Genomic DNA, 17,351 nt, shown 5'->3' with positions numbered 1-17,351 from the left:
TTATTATTGGTGGTAGCAGTAGTGATTTGTGTTATACCTTAGTTACTGGACTGTTCTTATCTCAACCCATGGGAGTTACATTCTTTCGATTCTCCTCCCCATCCCTCTGGGGGTGGGGGGGGGGCAGTAGAAACTGTGTGGTTCTAATTTACAGCCTGGGCTTAAACCATGACAGTTCTTTTTGGCGCCCAACGTGGGGCTCGAATGGTTGAGATGACGACAGATCTGACTGGAGTGTGTCTAATTGTATTTGTGATAAGCATTCAGTGTTTTGGATTGATAGTCACTTGTCACAATGCTGATTTATTGGCTCTCAAAGTTGTTGTTTTTGATCTCACAGTTTCAATATGCCGTAGCTTACTTAGAGCTGGTATTTGCTGTGTTAGTGTTTTTCACGTGTGGGGCTTGGGCTAAGGTTATTGTCTCATTGTATTTTATGGTAATGACTTGAAATACAATAGAAAAATTGATCATGAAACTGATCTGGCTTATGTTCCCAGTGTGGTCACCACCTTTATACTTTGGGAAGTATATAATACAAGTGCTTAGCAATTACACATCTTTTTTCTCCTTCCTGGGTGGTCAACCTATGAAGGAGACATTCTACTGCCCCCCTCCCCCCCCCCCAGAGGGATGGGGAGGAGAATCGAAAGAATGTAACTCCCACGGGTTGAGATAAGAACAGTCCAGTAACTAAGGTATAACACAAATCACTACTGCTGCCACCAATAATAATAATGATAAGAGAAATAACAAGGGAAGAGAATACGATACCGCCCGCTGGAAAAGACCCCGACAGAAAAGAGGACGTGACCTTCCGGGTAACTCCCAGTTACATCCCCCGGCATGACGTGCTGTGGTATGGAATACCTCTTTGGCTAGTTTGGGTCAGGTGTCCTGTCCCTGCTTCCTCCCAGCTTCTCCTCCTCCCTGGCAGAGCACGAGGCTCACAAAGTCCTTGGTCAGGGTAAACATTCTGACCAGCAACTGAAAACATCAGCTTCATCAGTATTATTCCCAGGCCGAAAGTCAAAACCACAGCACTGCACCAGCTACTAAGAAGGAGAAAAACTGACTGACTGCTGCTGCTGAACCCAGGACAGTCCTGTAGAGGGTTAATTTATGAATATATTATCTAGTCCTCAACTAGATTATGCTCACAGAGTGTCCATTAAACTTAGTTTCACTTAATGTATATTACTTTTGTCAACTTCATCTCTTCTCCCTAAATTCTTAAGTTGTTTGTCAGTGACATTCATTGTTGTGTTTCACTTCATTTTGTTATTCAAATCTTATTTACTGAACATTGTGTGGCAATCTGGTAATCTCGGTTTCTGTAGTCTGTTCTTTGGAGCCCATGTGTCCCCTTTACTATGAATCCTCATCGCAGCATTGATCCTTTCTCGGCCCTATTCTCACTCCACAAAGACATGCACAGGAGCGAGACCTTTCATTCAGGTCCCAGACAAAGCCTATAACCCAGCCATCACGAAAGCAAACCCCTTACTGGCCAACTCCGCTTTTGTTTGTTCCTCACCCTTATTATAGTGTCAGCAGCAGCTCCTCTCCTCTGACATGAGTCTCCCTCTGGAATACTTATTTGCTGCTTCCTTTCCCTGTATTTTCAGAGCTTACCAACTCCATGAAAACTCAAAATTATCTCTATTGATTATGAATTAATCTAATTTTTAATCTCATTAATTAAAAACTGGCAGACAATTTTATTGAAATAAGGTTTTGGTGTTTGCTTGGCAGAAAGTTGCTATAAAGAATATGAAATATATTTTCATAACAATATATGTGTTTCTGCTCTTACCACTGGTGTTATGATGATCCAGGTTACACAGAGCCATTACAGTAATCTAAACAGGGCCATCCGTCAGCAGAAAAATTGATAATTTCTGATTGCCTGATTTCCTTTGAATTCTTATCACCATTCCTCTCCCATTGATCAACCCAGTTCTGTCTAAAATCTATCTTGACACTCCTGTGTCCTGTACCATGACAGGTTTGTGACTGTTGATGGCTACTGAGCAGAGTATCTAATGGCCGTGTTCTTGCCTTGCGCCAGTTTAGGTCCTTCTCCTCTTTTCAGCTGCCTGATCTTCATGTACTGTTGTAGGAGTTTAATTATCTTTGTGATCTCTGTCCTTCTTTTGAAATTAGATGGAAGTCAGTAGGGAAATTCAAGAGTGACATGGGACAATGGGAAAGGCAGTCAGCTTGAGCAGAGTTCCCTTGCATAAACGTAAATGGCCTGTTTTTAGATATTGTCTGCCTCTGGTTGCTGTTTGGGAAGGCTGCAGATGACCTGTAAGTCCTGTATGAAATTTCCTAGGCCTGTGTGGGTATCTTGGGTGCCCTCATTTACGTGGCATCGACTACTTGCTTTTATGCGTGTGAGTCCTACCCACAGAGAGATGGCATGGCTGTATAAAATTGTTTTCCCTAGGAAACTGACCAACAGATGGAGCATCATTAGTATGGGAAGTGTAAGAGGGCAGACATCATGGAGAAACTAATGCTAAAGTTTAAGTCTGGGGTATGGAGATTGTGTTCCCAGGTTTTTTAAAATTTGCACTATACATAGTGAAATTTCCAGGTAATGAATCCAATTACTTGAGTCAGAAGCCTTTTTCTGTCCTCTGTATATGTAAGATCCTTAAACCTAGCTGAGCTTCTACTAGTAGATCTGTGAGTACTCTCCTCAATGATTCTTTTCCCCTGCTTGTTCTTTTCTAATGTTTTACTCCAGTAACTTATGCATCCTGTAAAGGCTTAATTCATCAGTATATTAAAAAACAATTAATGAGTTTCAGTGGGTGATCTCTATTACTGTTTTTATTAAACAGATACATTTAATAGAATGTGTTCTGCATTAAAGGTATATGCTAATGTGGTTTCCTAAAGGTTATTTTTTTGTACTTTCTTTGCAGTGGTTTGGTGACCTTGTGACTCCAGTTTGGTGGGAGGATGTGTGGCTGAAAGAAGGATTTGCTCACTACTTTGAATTTGTTGGAACAGACTACCTCTACCCAGGGTGGAACATGGTAAATCAGTTTTATCTTGTTAATTCAAAGACTCTACAGAAAAGTTGCTCTGCTGTTATACTCCTGCTTTTATTATAGAGACTTCTGAAAAATACCAAATGATGCATGCAAGTATCAGATGTCCAATGAGGGAAAATCACTAGGTGTGAAATAATTTGACAGCATTTCAGAAATGTAATCTGCAATTTATTACAAAAGAAATAAGGTCATGTCTATCATAACCCAACATTAAAATAACTACTGTCTCTTTGCTCAGAAACATTTTGGACTAAAGCACTTATGATGTAACATGGACTGTTTTATAAAATATTGAAAATATTGAATTTTATCCGTGAACATGATAAAATTTGATCCATCAAAAATTTGGAAGAAATGTTTGGCTAAAACATACTGAAAACTGAACATATTTTTTGTACAGTATACTGTTCTCCTCTCCTTAAGTTTACCTTTTTATCTTCCTGCAATATTTGGCCATCTAGCAGTGCATACGAAGTTAATATGGGGTAAATAAATTGAGAATCTAGGTTTTGGTATGATTTTCAGGTGTACACAGTTGTGCATGCTTTGTCAACTGGTGTGCAAATACTGGAGCTTTCTGAGGGCAAACTGGTAAAGCCATGCTGAGACATTCTTTTGGAGTCCTGCAGTGACATCTCGTCTAGTCAGGTCCTAAATTATATCAACCACTGTAGTCTAGAAATATGCTTGTAAGAAAAATAAGATATGAAAAGACCTCAGGACAAGGAGATTGCGTGTGAGACCATGTTGAAGGTTACTATCTAGATTTTATTGTCCTTTGGAGAATTTTTTCTGTTTGCTAATGTTTTGTGTTTGCACATTTAATTATGTGGCAAAATATTTGTTATAAATACAGATTGCCTGTTTTGATTAAACTCTTGCATACTAACTTCTGAAACTTTTTTTCCCATTTCTGGTTGATTTATTGAGTATTCTTGTCCAATTAACTTTTGTGTGCCATGAAATGAAGATGCTATAATTATGAGTTAAAGCTAATTTTTAAAAACGGTTTGTACAGGTATTCTTGCTTTAGGCGTGCTTCTTGTGAAGTTTGAATTCTTTGTAGTATTATAATTTTTTCTTTCAGGTGTCAATGTTGTTTATAATTGCATTATGAAAAGGAAAATAAATTATCTGAACTGACATCTGTCTTGCATAGGTAGGCTTGTTGGGTTTATCTGGCTTTGGCTGTATTAAAGCTCATTCTTTTCATCTCTATGAAAAACACATCCTGAATTACAATGTAATGATTCTAATTATGAATGCAATGAAATCCGGCAGGCCTTTATGATTTTAGCATAGTGAAATGTCATAGAAGACAACGTTTATACACTAAATTTTATCTTCAAATCGTCAGTCATTTGTTCTTCACATAATCAGTTTAACAAATCCAGAATAACTTTGCTTTAGAAGTCATTTGGAATATAACATATTCACTTGAGATTTCTGTGGAATGAATATAATGTTCACTGTTATGTAAATGACATGCCCATCATATGAAATCCCCATGTCTTAGCAGAATACAGGCAAAACAAATGGGTTAAACAAGGTATGACAGTTAAACTGGGAAATCAGACATGTGCTGCATAAATTAATATTAACTACACTAATATTGCTGTGCCTGAAAAAATATTAATCTGTCAATTTTTGCCTTAAATTAAAAAGAAGGTAGACATAAACTTTTCATAAGTCTTTGGATATCATTGGCCTTTGATATAAAAATAACCATACTGATATATTTAAATAATTACAAAATTGGTGGCAAGATGGAACACTTGATTAGCTAAACATTTAAACATGCTGTATCCTTTTGCACGCCAGAGAAGGAATCAGTACTATGATGTTTCTGCCTTATAGAGAGATTGTAGGAAGTAAAAGTTGCAGTTACAGAAATTTGGCTTGCTGTATATTTTTGTTACCAGCATAAGGCACATTTGTTGTTTAGATTATACTGACATTTGTAAGCTTGAAAAAATAAAAAGTCATCATTTATAAAAAGAGAAACTGCTCCAAACAACTTCACCCTCTCTCCTCAAAAAATGAAGGGTATAATATGAGCTTTCTAAATCAGTTGCAAAACAAGACCTACAAACCTTATATTCTGTCATGATAGTTAAACATTATTGCAACATTTGGGATGGCGTTTTGTTGGTAGTAATTCTTACCTGTGCAATAAAAATAGAAGATGTATGATACCACAGCTCTCTGCATCAGGAAAACAGAGTAATATGCCAATCCTCTTTCTAAAGAATTGAGAAAGTTAAGCAGTTAACCTCTTTCTCTTGTAGTTCTGAAATGTTACCCTCGAAAGTTTACTTGGGAAGCCCATGGACTGAAATATCAAATTCAGCTCATTGTCACCTTATTAAGGATTTTTTGTCACATTTTATTTTGGATAAGTTTAGAAGTAGAAGACTGGTAGTTAGTTCCAGAAAAAGGACTTTTATCTGGAAATGTAGCTTGGGCAATATGGATGCATCTGAATCAAATTGATCTACCCACAGCTTCCTACCTAACTTGTTGGATGCCTATAGGCTACAGGCACGTGAGTTTTCACCATTAAGGCTCTGTAAACCCCTTAAATTTTAACTACTATATAGCTGATGATACTTTTCTTGGACATTTTTCAGTGTCCATCTTATATAGCATTCACAGGCTTGGTATGGCTGAACTGAGACTCTTGAAGAGCTATCCATTAAGCATGTTCACACCATTATAACTTAAACCAAGAGCACTGAATTCTGCACAAACCAGAGCACTATGGATTTTGTCAGAAACCTGTTTTCTGGCTTTTCTTTCTTCTCTAGGTTGTTTAGCTTGATTAAACATTTCTTCCTCCTCTGAGATTCTTGATTTTTATCAGGTTTTCTTAAATTATTTCATACACTCTTTTTTTACTGCGGGAAAGATGGATGTATAATAGTATTGGCCAAACTGCTGTGAAGTGTAACATTTTATTGAGCCTTCCAGCAGGTCTAGAAATTCTTGTTTTGTCCAGAAGGTGTTTACATACTTCATCAGACTTGCATAATCTTAATGCAAAAGGAAATGCAGTCCTTATTAAACCCTTGCCATCCTTATGCCCTGAATTCTCCTATTAAAATTTTGGGTGAAGAACCAAATGGAGAGTCATTCTGATGGAGATGTCTTTAATCTGTTGCAGTATAATGTAAGGTACATCAGAACTCTCCTTGAGGAAGGGGACGAAGTTTTGTGGGTTTTAAAACAGGAAGGTGAGCTTTCTGTGTTGAGATCCTACAGGGTTCCACCACAGGTCTTACTATCTTTTTTACAATTTAAATTACTTCAGATCTGTCATAGTTTAACTCCACTTAGCAACTAAATACCACACAGCCACTTGCTTACTCCTACCCTCATTGCCTGCTCTGGATGGGTTTGGGAGGAGACTTGGAAGAAGGTAAAACACATTGGTTGAAATAAGACCAGTTTAATAATGGAAATGAAGTAAAATATAATAATAATAGAAATAGTAATAGGGAAAAAAAGAGAGGAGGAATATATGAGCATGACATGCTGCGGTATGGAATACATCTTTTGCTAGTTTGGGTCAGCCGTCCTGGCTGTGCTCCCTCCCTGCAGCTTGTGCCCCTCTTCACTGGCAGAGCATGGGAATCTGAGAAGTCCTTGGCTTAGGGAAAGCACTACTGAGCAACAACTACAACATGGGAGCGTTATCAACAATATTCTCATACTAAACCCAAAACACAGCACTGTACCATCTAGTGGGAAGAAAATCAACTCTATCCCAGCTGAAACCAAGACAAGATCAAAGCTAGAAATTCTTATTTCCTGCCTTCAGCTAGAAAATAAGTCCATGCATGTTACTTCTTACCTTTTGAAAGTGAAGCTGCCTTTGATTTTGCAGGAAATATGTCCCTACTGTACAGTCATTAGACATTTGCCATGGAAATTAATTCACGGCTCTTTCCATTTCAGCCTCTTGCCTTACCTGTCCCCCAGACTGATTTTTTTGAAATTTTTATTCTGAAGCGTCTCAAACTCTTAAATCTCATTCTTCAAGGTCTTTGGAGTTTCAACAGTTGTTTCTGTGTTGTCAGTATAGTTTTAGAAAGAAAGCTGGCTATGCAAACTGTTCCCCCCATAGATCAGATAATTTTGCTTGATCATGTGTACTCAGAGTAGTCATCTGCATGTGAATTCCCTGGTTGTTGCTATTTTATGACTTAGAAAGAGATGAGGTTTCTGTATTAGAGGCTTGCCATGTAACTTTTTGATTGTCTCTCCATGGCATCAAAAAGCAACAGCAGCTGGATATGAGTTCTTGAGCTGTAAGATCTTACAACTGACACAGTGTGGTCTCATGTCTGTGGAAGGTGCCTCTGCTAGTTTTAGGAGCAGAGAAAAGAGAACATTAGAGCAGAAAACTATGTGCTGGTAGTTTCCACTTCACAGCCCTGTCTTTTCTCATCTACCCTGCTCGCTTTCCTTTTCAGTTTGCATCTACATATTCCATCTTCTTCTCTGTTTCTTTCATTATCCTGAAGTCCTTTATAGGTGGCTTTGTAAAGGAAGGAATTCAACTGAGTCTTACAGATCCAGGAATTTGTTGACTGACCTTTTGCCTCCTTATATTCTTGTAGAAGAAACCATCATGTTTGTCCTTGAATGTCTCTTGAATTGGGGTAGATTTTGAGGACTATGACAGCAGGAATTATGAGCATGTAATTTTCCCTTTCATCTATCAAACAAGCGTCAAATACTTTAGTGGCCAGTAGCTGGCTTGATGCTGAGAAAGCATTTCACAGAGCCCAGCTGCCTTCTCCCTTTTTTTTTTATTATATAATAGTTAGCTTTGCTGACAACTTTATTGGCTGAGCCAAAGTGTAGTACATCAGTGGTAGCTTTGAATCCTTTGCCTTCCCTATCCATTGGAGCTCTAGGAAAAGATTTCTCATTTTCTTGTGTGCTTACTGCTTTTATATTTTCAGCTTACTACTTTTATAATTGCCAGAAATTTTCTTAGTATTATACAATTGTGATTAAAGTATTTGGAGTAAAACTTTGTGTCTACATGGGAGAGCGTCTTTCATCTTTCTTAAAGCAAACCATGCTTCCTTCACACTGTTAGGTTCCAAAGTCTAGGAGATCGTGCAGTTACCACAGGCAGCTGAAAGTTATGATGAGGTTGCACATTGTTTCTGTCTCAAAAATACATGCTGCAAGAAGTCACCTGTGCCTAAAATTTTAACAGAAAAACATTTAACTGAACTTCATTACATTAAGTACTTTGAACATCATGCAATTATGCTGCCCAAACTCTTGATAAATGACCTTAATTGCCTATCTTTCTCATTGACTCAGTTGGAATAATAAAAGTAAATATGGCTGTTAGATACATATGTATCTTTAATGTGCTTAGACTCAGATTGCCTCCTAAAGTGTTTAGCTGAATGTGTAAAGTTTTTTTAGGCATTGTTTGACTCATAGAAAACCCAGAATGTTATTATAAGTTTTAAAGTAGACTTATGACCTGAGCTTTTTTGATTTATTTCATTATTATTTTGGCATTTCAGACCTGAGCTGAAGCCTGCTTCATCCTTCTAACCCGACATAAATATCATGCTGTCTCAACATTGAGAGAGATTCAGCCTCTCGTTTTTTAAAACTACTTTCATCTCTTCTTTTTTGGTTAAAAGCTCCCCATGCTGGAATAAAGTAAGCCTTTAATTAATACCACATGGAGTGTTTTTTGCCCCAGTAACTGCTCAGTGAAGTCAGTCCTTGTATGATTTTCTGTTTTAACTCAACTGTGGGGAAAGCTTTCAATGTAAAATTGACTAGAATCTCATGTATAATTGACTTTGGCAGGAAAAAAGAAAAATGTTAAGGTAAGCTTCAAGATCTGGTACCAGTTTAGAAATGCTTATTTATCTTATAACTAGGAAAATAAATCTCCATCTCCACATGGTCTTCCTTAACAGTTTCTTTTTTTTTTATGCTCTGGTAATGTGTTTTGATATCCATTTAATAATGGAATTCTTAATTTTAAGTAGTTAACTCTTAACACTTAGAGATTAGACATAAAAGAATATCAATATTTAGGTGAAACATTTATTCAAGAGATTTAAGTTCAAGTTTGGAGAGTGCCGACGTTTCTTCTTTCCTCATGTCATTATCTGCTCATCTTCATAGAACAGTTAATATGACACTATGATGAGAGCTTTTGGGTCATGTGAGTTCAAACCTCCTGAGTTTGGGGTTTAGATGAAGCTTTTGTTTCAGAAAGAAACTTCAGTCAACTGGCAGAATTTCAAATGATTTTGAATTAGTAACCACTTTGTCTTCAGTAAAAAAAAGAAGGAAACTTGATGGCAAGTTTTGCCTCAAGGCAAGGACTCACTGCAGGGTAGTGCTACTGAAACAAGAATACACACTTCATCAGGAAGTGTAGTTGATATGGGATGTTCAACAGCAAAGCTGTAGCTGTGTATTTGAGGGCATTCTTACTGAAGGAGTCTGCTTCTCACATTTTCAGCTGTCCTGAATATGCTGCCGCTGTTTATTTTAAAATCATGGTAGCGTGCAGTTACTTGGAGCCCAAGCAATTTTTGGTTTGCCTGCAAAATATCTTTGGTTCCTTCAGGACTTAGGTCATTGAATCTCATCACTTTCAGGCTGAAACAGAGTCTAGGCATGCAAAATCCATCCAGCAAATGTTAGAGCACCCAAAAATTATTCTCATTGAGGGCGACTTCTGGCTGGAAGTTGACTCAGTATACTAACCACATCTTAAAGGTGCTTTCATTTGAATATTACTTACTGTTACTTGAATTGAGATGAATTTCCTCTACAGAGTCCCCATGTGGATTTTGAAGTAGAGGGTAGACTTCATACTTTGCCTAATGTTTTAAAATGCTCTGGAGACAAATGCCTGAGGAGACAATTGATCTGTGTTCATCTGTTTGTTTAAAGACTATTTCTGTAAAGGCAACTACACACAAAGTGACAAAATATGACCATGGAGAGTGAAAATGGCCTTTTTTTTGTGAAGTGCGGGTGATCAGTAAGTGTTGTTTCCTCTTCTAACGCTCCCTTTTCTGTACTGCATCCTCCTGTTTTGTAGGCCTACATTTGGCTTAGTCGATCTGGTGTATAACCAAATTAAAGGTACACCTGGAAAGCAGAGTGGTGAGAAGAAACAGCAGTTGAAGTAGCTGGTGTAATTGCTTAAAAACTCAATATCTCATCTGCTTGGCCTCTTAAGCAGGTGGCCAGGAATATCTGATTTGGCACTTTATTAAAAAAATACATATACAATTCTCTTTCCTGATACTCAAAGCTTTTGGTGATCCTTGACTATGAACTCCTAGAACACTCACATTGCTTTATAACAACGAAAATTGTCAGTGAGAAAATTTCTCATGCACAGGAACAGAAATTTTGCAAGGACTTTGAAAATACAGAAAAGAGGTTTATGAAGATAGACATGGAACCATGACATACAGCTGACAATGTAGAATATTCTATGATTTTATTATGTTGCAGGCCTCCTTCAACAAGCTGCACACATAATTGAAGCACACATACAGAGATATAAATTAAAAAGAAAAAGGTAATCTGTAAGCTGCTCAAGCTATTTACAAAAAAAATTACTGTTGGGAAGGAAGAGAAAGAAATGTTGCTTTCATTTGCAAGTACTCAGGAGACTTCCTGTGCTATGACAACTTAGATTTTATTAGCATGTAGACAGAACTTGCTTTTGTCCCTCAGTGGATCTTTTGTGCCCTTAAGGTATTGTATTGAACTTTAGGTTTCCTCATAGATGGTATTCCCTTGTAGTTTGTTAAGCTTCGCCCTGAAATATATTGTATTAGAATTGAACCAGTAGTGTATATTCTGGTGTTCTTTGATTGCTTTCAAAATTTGGCCCTGTTTTTTTTTCCCCTAGGGTGCAGTTTCCCTATAAACCCAGGTACTACATCTTGCAAATGCTTGTTTTGTCAGGCATGAGAGATCACTTATCTCTGTATTCATGATAGTAAAGCTCTGTATTTTAGAGAAGATATTTCTGGCAAATTTGTCAGGAAAATAATTTCCAGATTTGCACACTAATATTAAGCTGTATTCATGTAGATTCCTCAGTCTGTAAGTTGTTTGAATAGCTTTCCCAGAACAAAGATGATGCCTTTAATATTGAAGCCTTTGATCTCTTCTGCCTACTAATTATCAGTTTCGGCTTTCATTGTTCTATTCCTTTTATTCCACTGTTGGATGTTTTCTTTTTTTTTTTTTTTCTTCTTCTCCATTTTAATTCTTTTCCATGGTATTTCATATTAATTTTTAGAAATTATTTTTATGTGACTACATATACGTTATTGTCATGCTAGCTTGAACTCTTATGTTATGCCTCAATATGATATTGTAAAGTCACCAGCAGCAATCCCTTTCCATTACATCATTGTTATCCTGTTACGCACAATACATTTTTAATGGCACTTGAAGGTACAGACTTTTCTGCCAAAAAATGTTATTTCAGAATTCTTTTCTTTACATTTAGAGGTATAATAGTTAAATAGTGGGCATCCTATTGGAGATAAATGCACCTTTCCATAAACCTTCCATCCTAGAACAAAGTGAAAATAAACCAGAACCAGTAAGCTTTTTTGTGGGTAACCAGTTCCTTACTTCTGATTCTTTTTGCTATGGAATGATTTGCAATATAGATCATATTTAAAAATCTCTAGATTATTTCCATAATGTGGAAAAATTGCTATAAGTGGAACTTTTCTGACCCATAGTATTTGTGCTTCTCTTACCCGAACCAGTGAAATTTGGATTTTCACAATGATTAAATGCTGTTTAAGGAGCTGACAGCACAGACAAGGGATAAGTCTTTCAGGGCAACCTTGTACCAAATAGAATATGTCTTATTGTGAGGATTAAAAGAAGTCTTTCCTATAAAGAGACAAATACTTGAATCTAGTAACCACAGATCTTTGATAATGTAAGTGTTTGAAAGTCATAGTTGTCTGATAACAGCATTTCAGTCCCTGCACCTGAAAGCATTCTCAAGAATAAGAAAGATTATCACAGAATATCACAGAAACATGGTGGGATGGCTCCTACGACTGGAGTGTTGGAATGGAAGGTTGCAGACTCTTTAGAAAAGACAAGCCTGGCAGGCGGGGAGGGGGAGTTGCTATTTATGTTAGGGATAGGCTGGAGAGTATGGAACTCTGTCTGGGGACGGGTGAGCAGTCGATGGAGAGTTTGTGGGTCAAGGTTAAAGGGAGAACAGTGATGGGAGACATTATTGTGGGGATCTGTTACAGACTGCCTGATCAAGAGGACTCTCTGAATGAAGTGCTCTATAGACAGATAGGAACAGCTTCACGCTCACAGGCACTTGTTCTTATGGGGGACTTCAACCACCCTGACATCTGTTGGAGTGAAGGTACGGCCGGCACAAGCAATCCAGGAGGTTCCTCGATTGTGTGGAAGACAACTTCCTTCTGCAAGTAATAGAGGAGCTGACAAGGAGAGGTGCCATGCTTGACCTCGTGCTCACCAACAGGGAAGGGCTGGTTGGAAATGTGATGCTCCAGGGCAGCCTTGGTTGCAGCGATCACGAGATGGTCGAATTCGAGATCCTTGGGACAGTGAGAAGAGCGTGCAGCAAGCTCACTGCCCTGGACTTCAAGAGAGCAGACTTTGGCCTCTTCAGGAACCTGCTTAGTAAGGTTCCATGGGACCAAGACTGTTGGTTGATATTCAAGGATCACCTGCTACAAGCTCAGGAGTGTTGCATCCCAACTAGAAGGAAGTGCAGCAGGAGGGCCAGGAGACCTCCTTGGATGGATAAGGAGCTACTGAGGAAACTTCCAGGAGAAAAAAAAGGCTTATAAAAGGTGGAAGCAAGGACAGGCGGCCTGGGAAGAACACAGGTCCAGGAAGCTAGGGACCAGGTTAGGAAAGCTAAGGCCCAGTTAGAATTAAACTTGACTTGGGATGTGAAAGATAACAGGAAGGGATTCTATAGGTGCACTGCAAATAAAAGACAGACTGGGGATAATGTGGGCCCTCTCCAGAAGCTACCGGGAGCACTGGCTGCCCAGGATTTGGAGAAGGCTGAGGTTCTTAATGACTTCTTTGCCTCAGTCTTCACTGGCAAAGGCTCTGACCGCACCACCCAAGTCTTGGAAGGCAGATGCAGGGACTGTGAGAATGAAGATCTTAGGCCCACTGTAGGAGAGGATCTGGTTCGAGACCATTTCAAGAACCTGAACGTGCACAAGTCCATGGACAAGGGGTTAAAACTTAAACAGGAGAAGGTTAGATTGGATATAAGGAGGAAGTTTTTTACCTTAAGGGTGGTGAGGCACTGGAATGGATTGCCGAGGGAAGCTGTGAATGCTCCATCCCTGGTGGTGTTCAAGGCCAGGTTGGACAGAGCCTTGTGTGACATGGTTTAGTGTGAGGTGTCCCTGCCCATGGCAGAAGGGTTGGAACTAGGTGATCTTAGGGTCCTTTCCAACCCTATGATTCTATGATTCTAAGAGGGAAAGCAACAAGAAATAACTGGCATGTCTTCCCTTCTCAACATGGGTCTGATCCCCCAGACTTCATCTATCTGTAGTTAAAGGAGAGTTTGAGGAGAGGAGATGAAGAGATGGGGCTCCAAGTGAGCAGTAGGAAGATGAAGAGCATAGGGGCTTCCTGGTTGCCTTTAGAGAAAGGCACACATTTGAGTGGAAGCACCTCTGTGCTTATTTCAGGCTAGGTTTCTGCTACTGTCACATCAACTTCTGCTCAGAGCCCTGGCCCTATGTTAGCACTACACAGCATTACACTTCCAAGCAAACCCTCAGACTCACCCGAAGCTATCTTTCCCTTACAGGTGGATCAGTCTTTGGGTTTTTTCTTGCAGTTATACTCCTTCAGAGGAGGGTCATTGTTTCATATCTATCTGCAAACCTGTCACCTACCTTGTTGGCAGTTTGGTGCCCTCATTAAGTGCATTCTAAGATTGATTTTTTTTACAATTTCTGTGCTAGGTGTTTCTTTAGTCCTGTAAGTATCATGTTAGATCAATTCCACTGTACTGTGTAGAGCAAACTAACAAGAGAATAGAAAGACCCTCTTCCATCAGTATAAGCAAGTTGGTCATGTGTTGGCTTTTCCCGTTAATGTGTTGTTAGGACTTTAATAGCTTAGTGTTTCTTCAACATAATTAGGGCAGTTTTAGTTTCTTTCTGCATTTCTGTTTCTTTTTGTCTGTTCAAGCCACAGATCTCTGTGTGTATCGGGGTGATTAGGGTTGGAAAGGGCCTTAAGATCATCTAGTTCCAACCCTGTGCCATGGGCAGGGGCACCTTCCAGTAGACCAGGATTGCTCAAGGCCCTGGACAGCCCGGCCTATATTTGAGTCTCCTTTTGAAATCTGCTCTCAGGGGGTTCATCCTGAAGGAAAAAGCTGGGAATGTTTTGTTTGGTTGTTTTTTTTTTTTTTTTTTTTTTTTTTTTGGAGTGCTTTGGTTTTTGTTTTGTTTTGTTTTTGTGGTTTTTTTTTTTAAATCCTTTTAGTTCAATAAATTTAGCTCTACAGATTAAAAGACCTATTAATTCCCACTAAAATGCAGGTTTACATGTTTGGAGGCATACTAGCTATTCCAGTTGTATCCCAGTGCAATGGTGTGACATAAATTTTAAGGAAAGCTTTTCAGCTATGATAACTTGAATGAGTAATCATGAGTCTAAAATGTTCCTTTTCAGGAGATAACCAAAGAAACAAACAGAAACCCCAAATGTAGCCTGTCCTTTTTATTTTTTTTGTATTCTTCTTCTGTCTTCACTTTATGTTTCATATGTGCTGATTTTCTTGATTCCAGGTTGTGTATGTAAAGTATTAATTTGTGATTAAAAATGATCCTTTTAATGAATTAATTCCAAACAGTAACAATCCAGTCCCACAAGTGTTTGTCAATTGTGATATTCAAACTTTAATTTGGACACAAATCCATAACTCTGTGTGTTCATACCTGTATGTATTACATCTCATACATCTGATGAAACTGGGGCTGTATTACTGACTAATAGAGAATGTGAGGAGCAACCAAAGCATCTACAGTCCTTTACACCTGAGCAGTTTTTCCCTGAGTAGGACTGTCATAATAATTGTTTCCCTACACCTTTTTTTCCCCCCATAAAAAAGGGCAGTTACTAACTGTGTATGCCTGAGAAAATCTGGAAATCAACAATAATACGAGCAAGACATTACTTCTCCCTTCACAAACCTTACCTCCTGCAGCTAGCTGAGAACACTAGGAGTGTGGTGGGTAATTGGCTTTTCTGCATCCTGTGTTTTTAATCGCCTGAATATACAATCAGCTCAAGGTACATTTCTTGTGCTCTAATGAATTTTAACATAAAGGTTTATTTCCAGATGGATCAGCACTGGAAGAGCTTTTCAGCTGTCTTATAAATATAATTTAAATTAACACATTGATACCAAAACCTTGCCACCCAAGAAATTAAACATAGAATTTATTATGTAATTGTGTGGTTATTTTATCTGAGGACATCAAGGTGGCTTTTTTAAAAAATACAGCATTCCCTAGAGTTCCTTTTTATTATGGCATGAGGTTGACAATGATTGAGGAACATTTGGGTTCAGGTAATTTAGATACAGTTCAAGATACATCATTTCAGGGTAAAAAACCGTATTGAAGCCTTCCATAATTTTTAATTCACTCTTCGCATTTATTTTTGACTCGAAAAAAACAAGTAAATGAAGCTCTTCCTTCCTGAAACAGTATTTTGGATTAGAGACATCTATATGAATGCAATATGAGGGAGTTTTAAGGCATGTAATTTCTCAGCTGAAGAAGTCCCATCTAGTTTCACTGTAAAATTGAGTGCAGCATAGTTCATAGGCTGTACATGCACATTTAATTAATGTTGCTGCCAGAGTAAATATGCAGCAGTTTTGGCATACCTCTGCAATCTGTATTTATGGAAGGTATAGAAACAAATTAGTATGTTGGATGTTGTTTGGGTTTGCACCTGCCTCTGATGTAGCTGTGACTTTGACTATGTCATTTAGCTTCCACATGGCAGCTATTGTCCCAGTTGTAAAGAGAGATAGTAATGTTTTCCTTCAGGTGGAACTTACAAAGTTTTTAGAGCATGCAAGCTTTTGAGGACAAAGGATTTCTGTACCAGAATTATGACAGACAATACAGGCATCTGTAACACTGTTTTGGGCTCTGTTCATTGTCCTGTCCCATGCTGATCTGCTGTATGAACTTGGCACAAAGAGCCAAGTGACTGAAACTTCACTAAATGAAGCAGTAGTAATTGTATTTACCTATCTCTGTCAGAAGTTTTCATACCCTCAAACCTGCATACCTGCAAGTTTTCATATGCAATCATCTTGACAGCTTGTCACATCCATGTATTTTTGTGATTGAAAACTACACAATTTCACTTCTCTCACCACCCTTTGTAACTGTGAATTAACAGTCATAATCAGAGTTGTAGTCTGCACCTACAGATATGTTTTGGTTCATTTAATAGTCTTTAATTTGATTTCAGTAAAGTTTTATTGCAACAAAAGGTTTTAAGTCAGAGTCTATTCCATATTCAAGATTGTAGGAGGTCATGGTGGCTTACATTCAAACTTGGTCTGATTTTAGCCAACTGTCATATTAGTCAACTGCCTCTGATAACTGTGCATAATTTCTGTATTGTTGTAAATGTGTATTGGCCTGTGATACTACTACATATGCTGTATTTCAGGAAAAACAAAGATTTCTGACAGATGTCCTACATGAAGTGATGTTGCTGGATGGTTTGGCCAGTTCACATCCAGTATCCCAGGAGGTGCAGCAAGCCACAGATATTGACAGGGTGTTTGACTGGATTGCCTATAAAAAGGTAAGGCTAATTAAAACTTACCTATCTCTGTATACAGTTATGTCAGTAGTTATTAGAAGATCATGTTCTGTCTCTAGAACAAATACCAGTTAAAAAACACCATATACTACAGTGGCTACTAGTCAGGAAACTTTAATTTGTGTGGAATCTATTTGTAATATACAACAGTGATTTTTGCCAGTTAAATTCAACATATCCAGTGCTATTGAATGTTATAAATAATAGATTTGGGGTTTTTTACTACTATTTGTTTTGTAGTGGTGTCTGAATTGTTTTAGATGCTTTAAAAAAGCAGAACGATGTGTAGTCCTTGTCCTTTTGAAACTCTCTAGGAAAAGAATCCGGTGCTGAAGTTAAATATAAAGG

The 17,351-nt window shown here is 38.2% G+C and overlaps 1 protein-coding gene across 1 annotated transcript in view; it reads left to right on the top strand.

Moving 5' to 3' along the window:
- Positions 1-17,351, top strand: part of TRHDE (thyrotropin releasing hormone degrading enzyme) — a gene marked incomplete at its 5' end in the record, with an annotated part of 213,568 nt that overhangs the window by 87,146 nt on the left and 109,071 nt on the right. The window contains 2 exons of the mRNA XM_080635365.1: positions 2,937-3,050; positions 16,848-16,985. Coding sequence (XP_080491491.1) covers positions 2,937-3,050; positions 16,848-16,985 — 252 coding nt within the window. The remainder of the gene's footprint in view (positions 1-2,936; positions 3,051-16,847; positions 16,986-17,351) is intronic.

Source organism: Psittacula echo, assembly GCF_963264785.1.
Source record: "Psittacula echo genome assembly, chromosome: 1".
Classification (NCBI taxonomy): domain Eukaryota; kingdom Metazoa; phylum Chordata; class Aves; order Psittaciformes; family Psittacidae; genus Psittacula; species Psittacula echo.
This window is presented reverse-complemented; position numbering and strand designations above follow the sequence as displayed.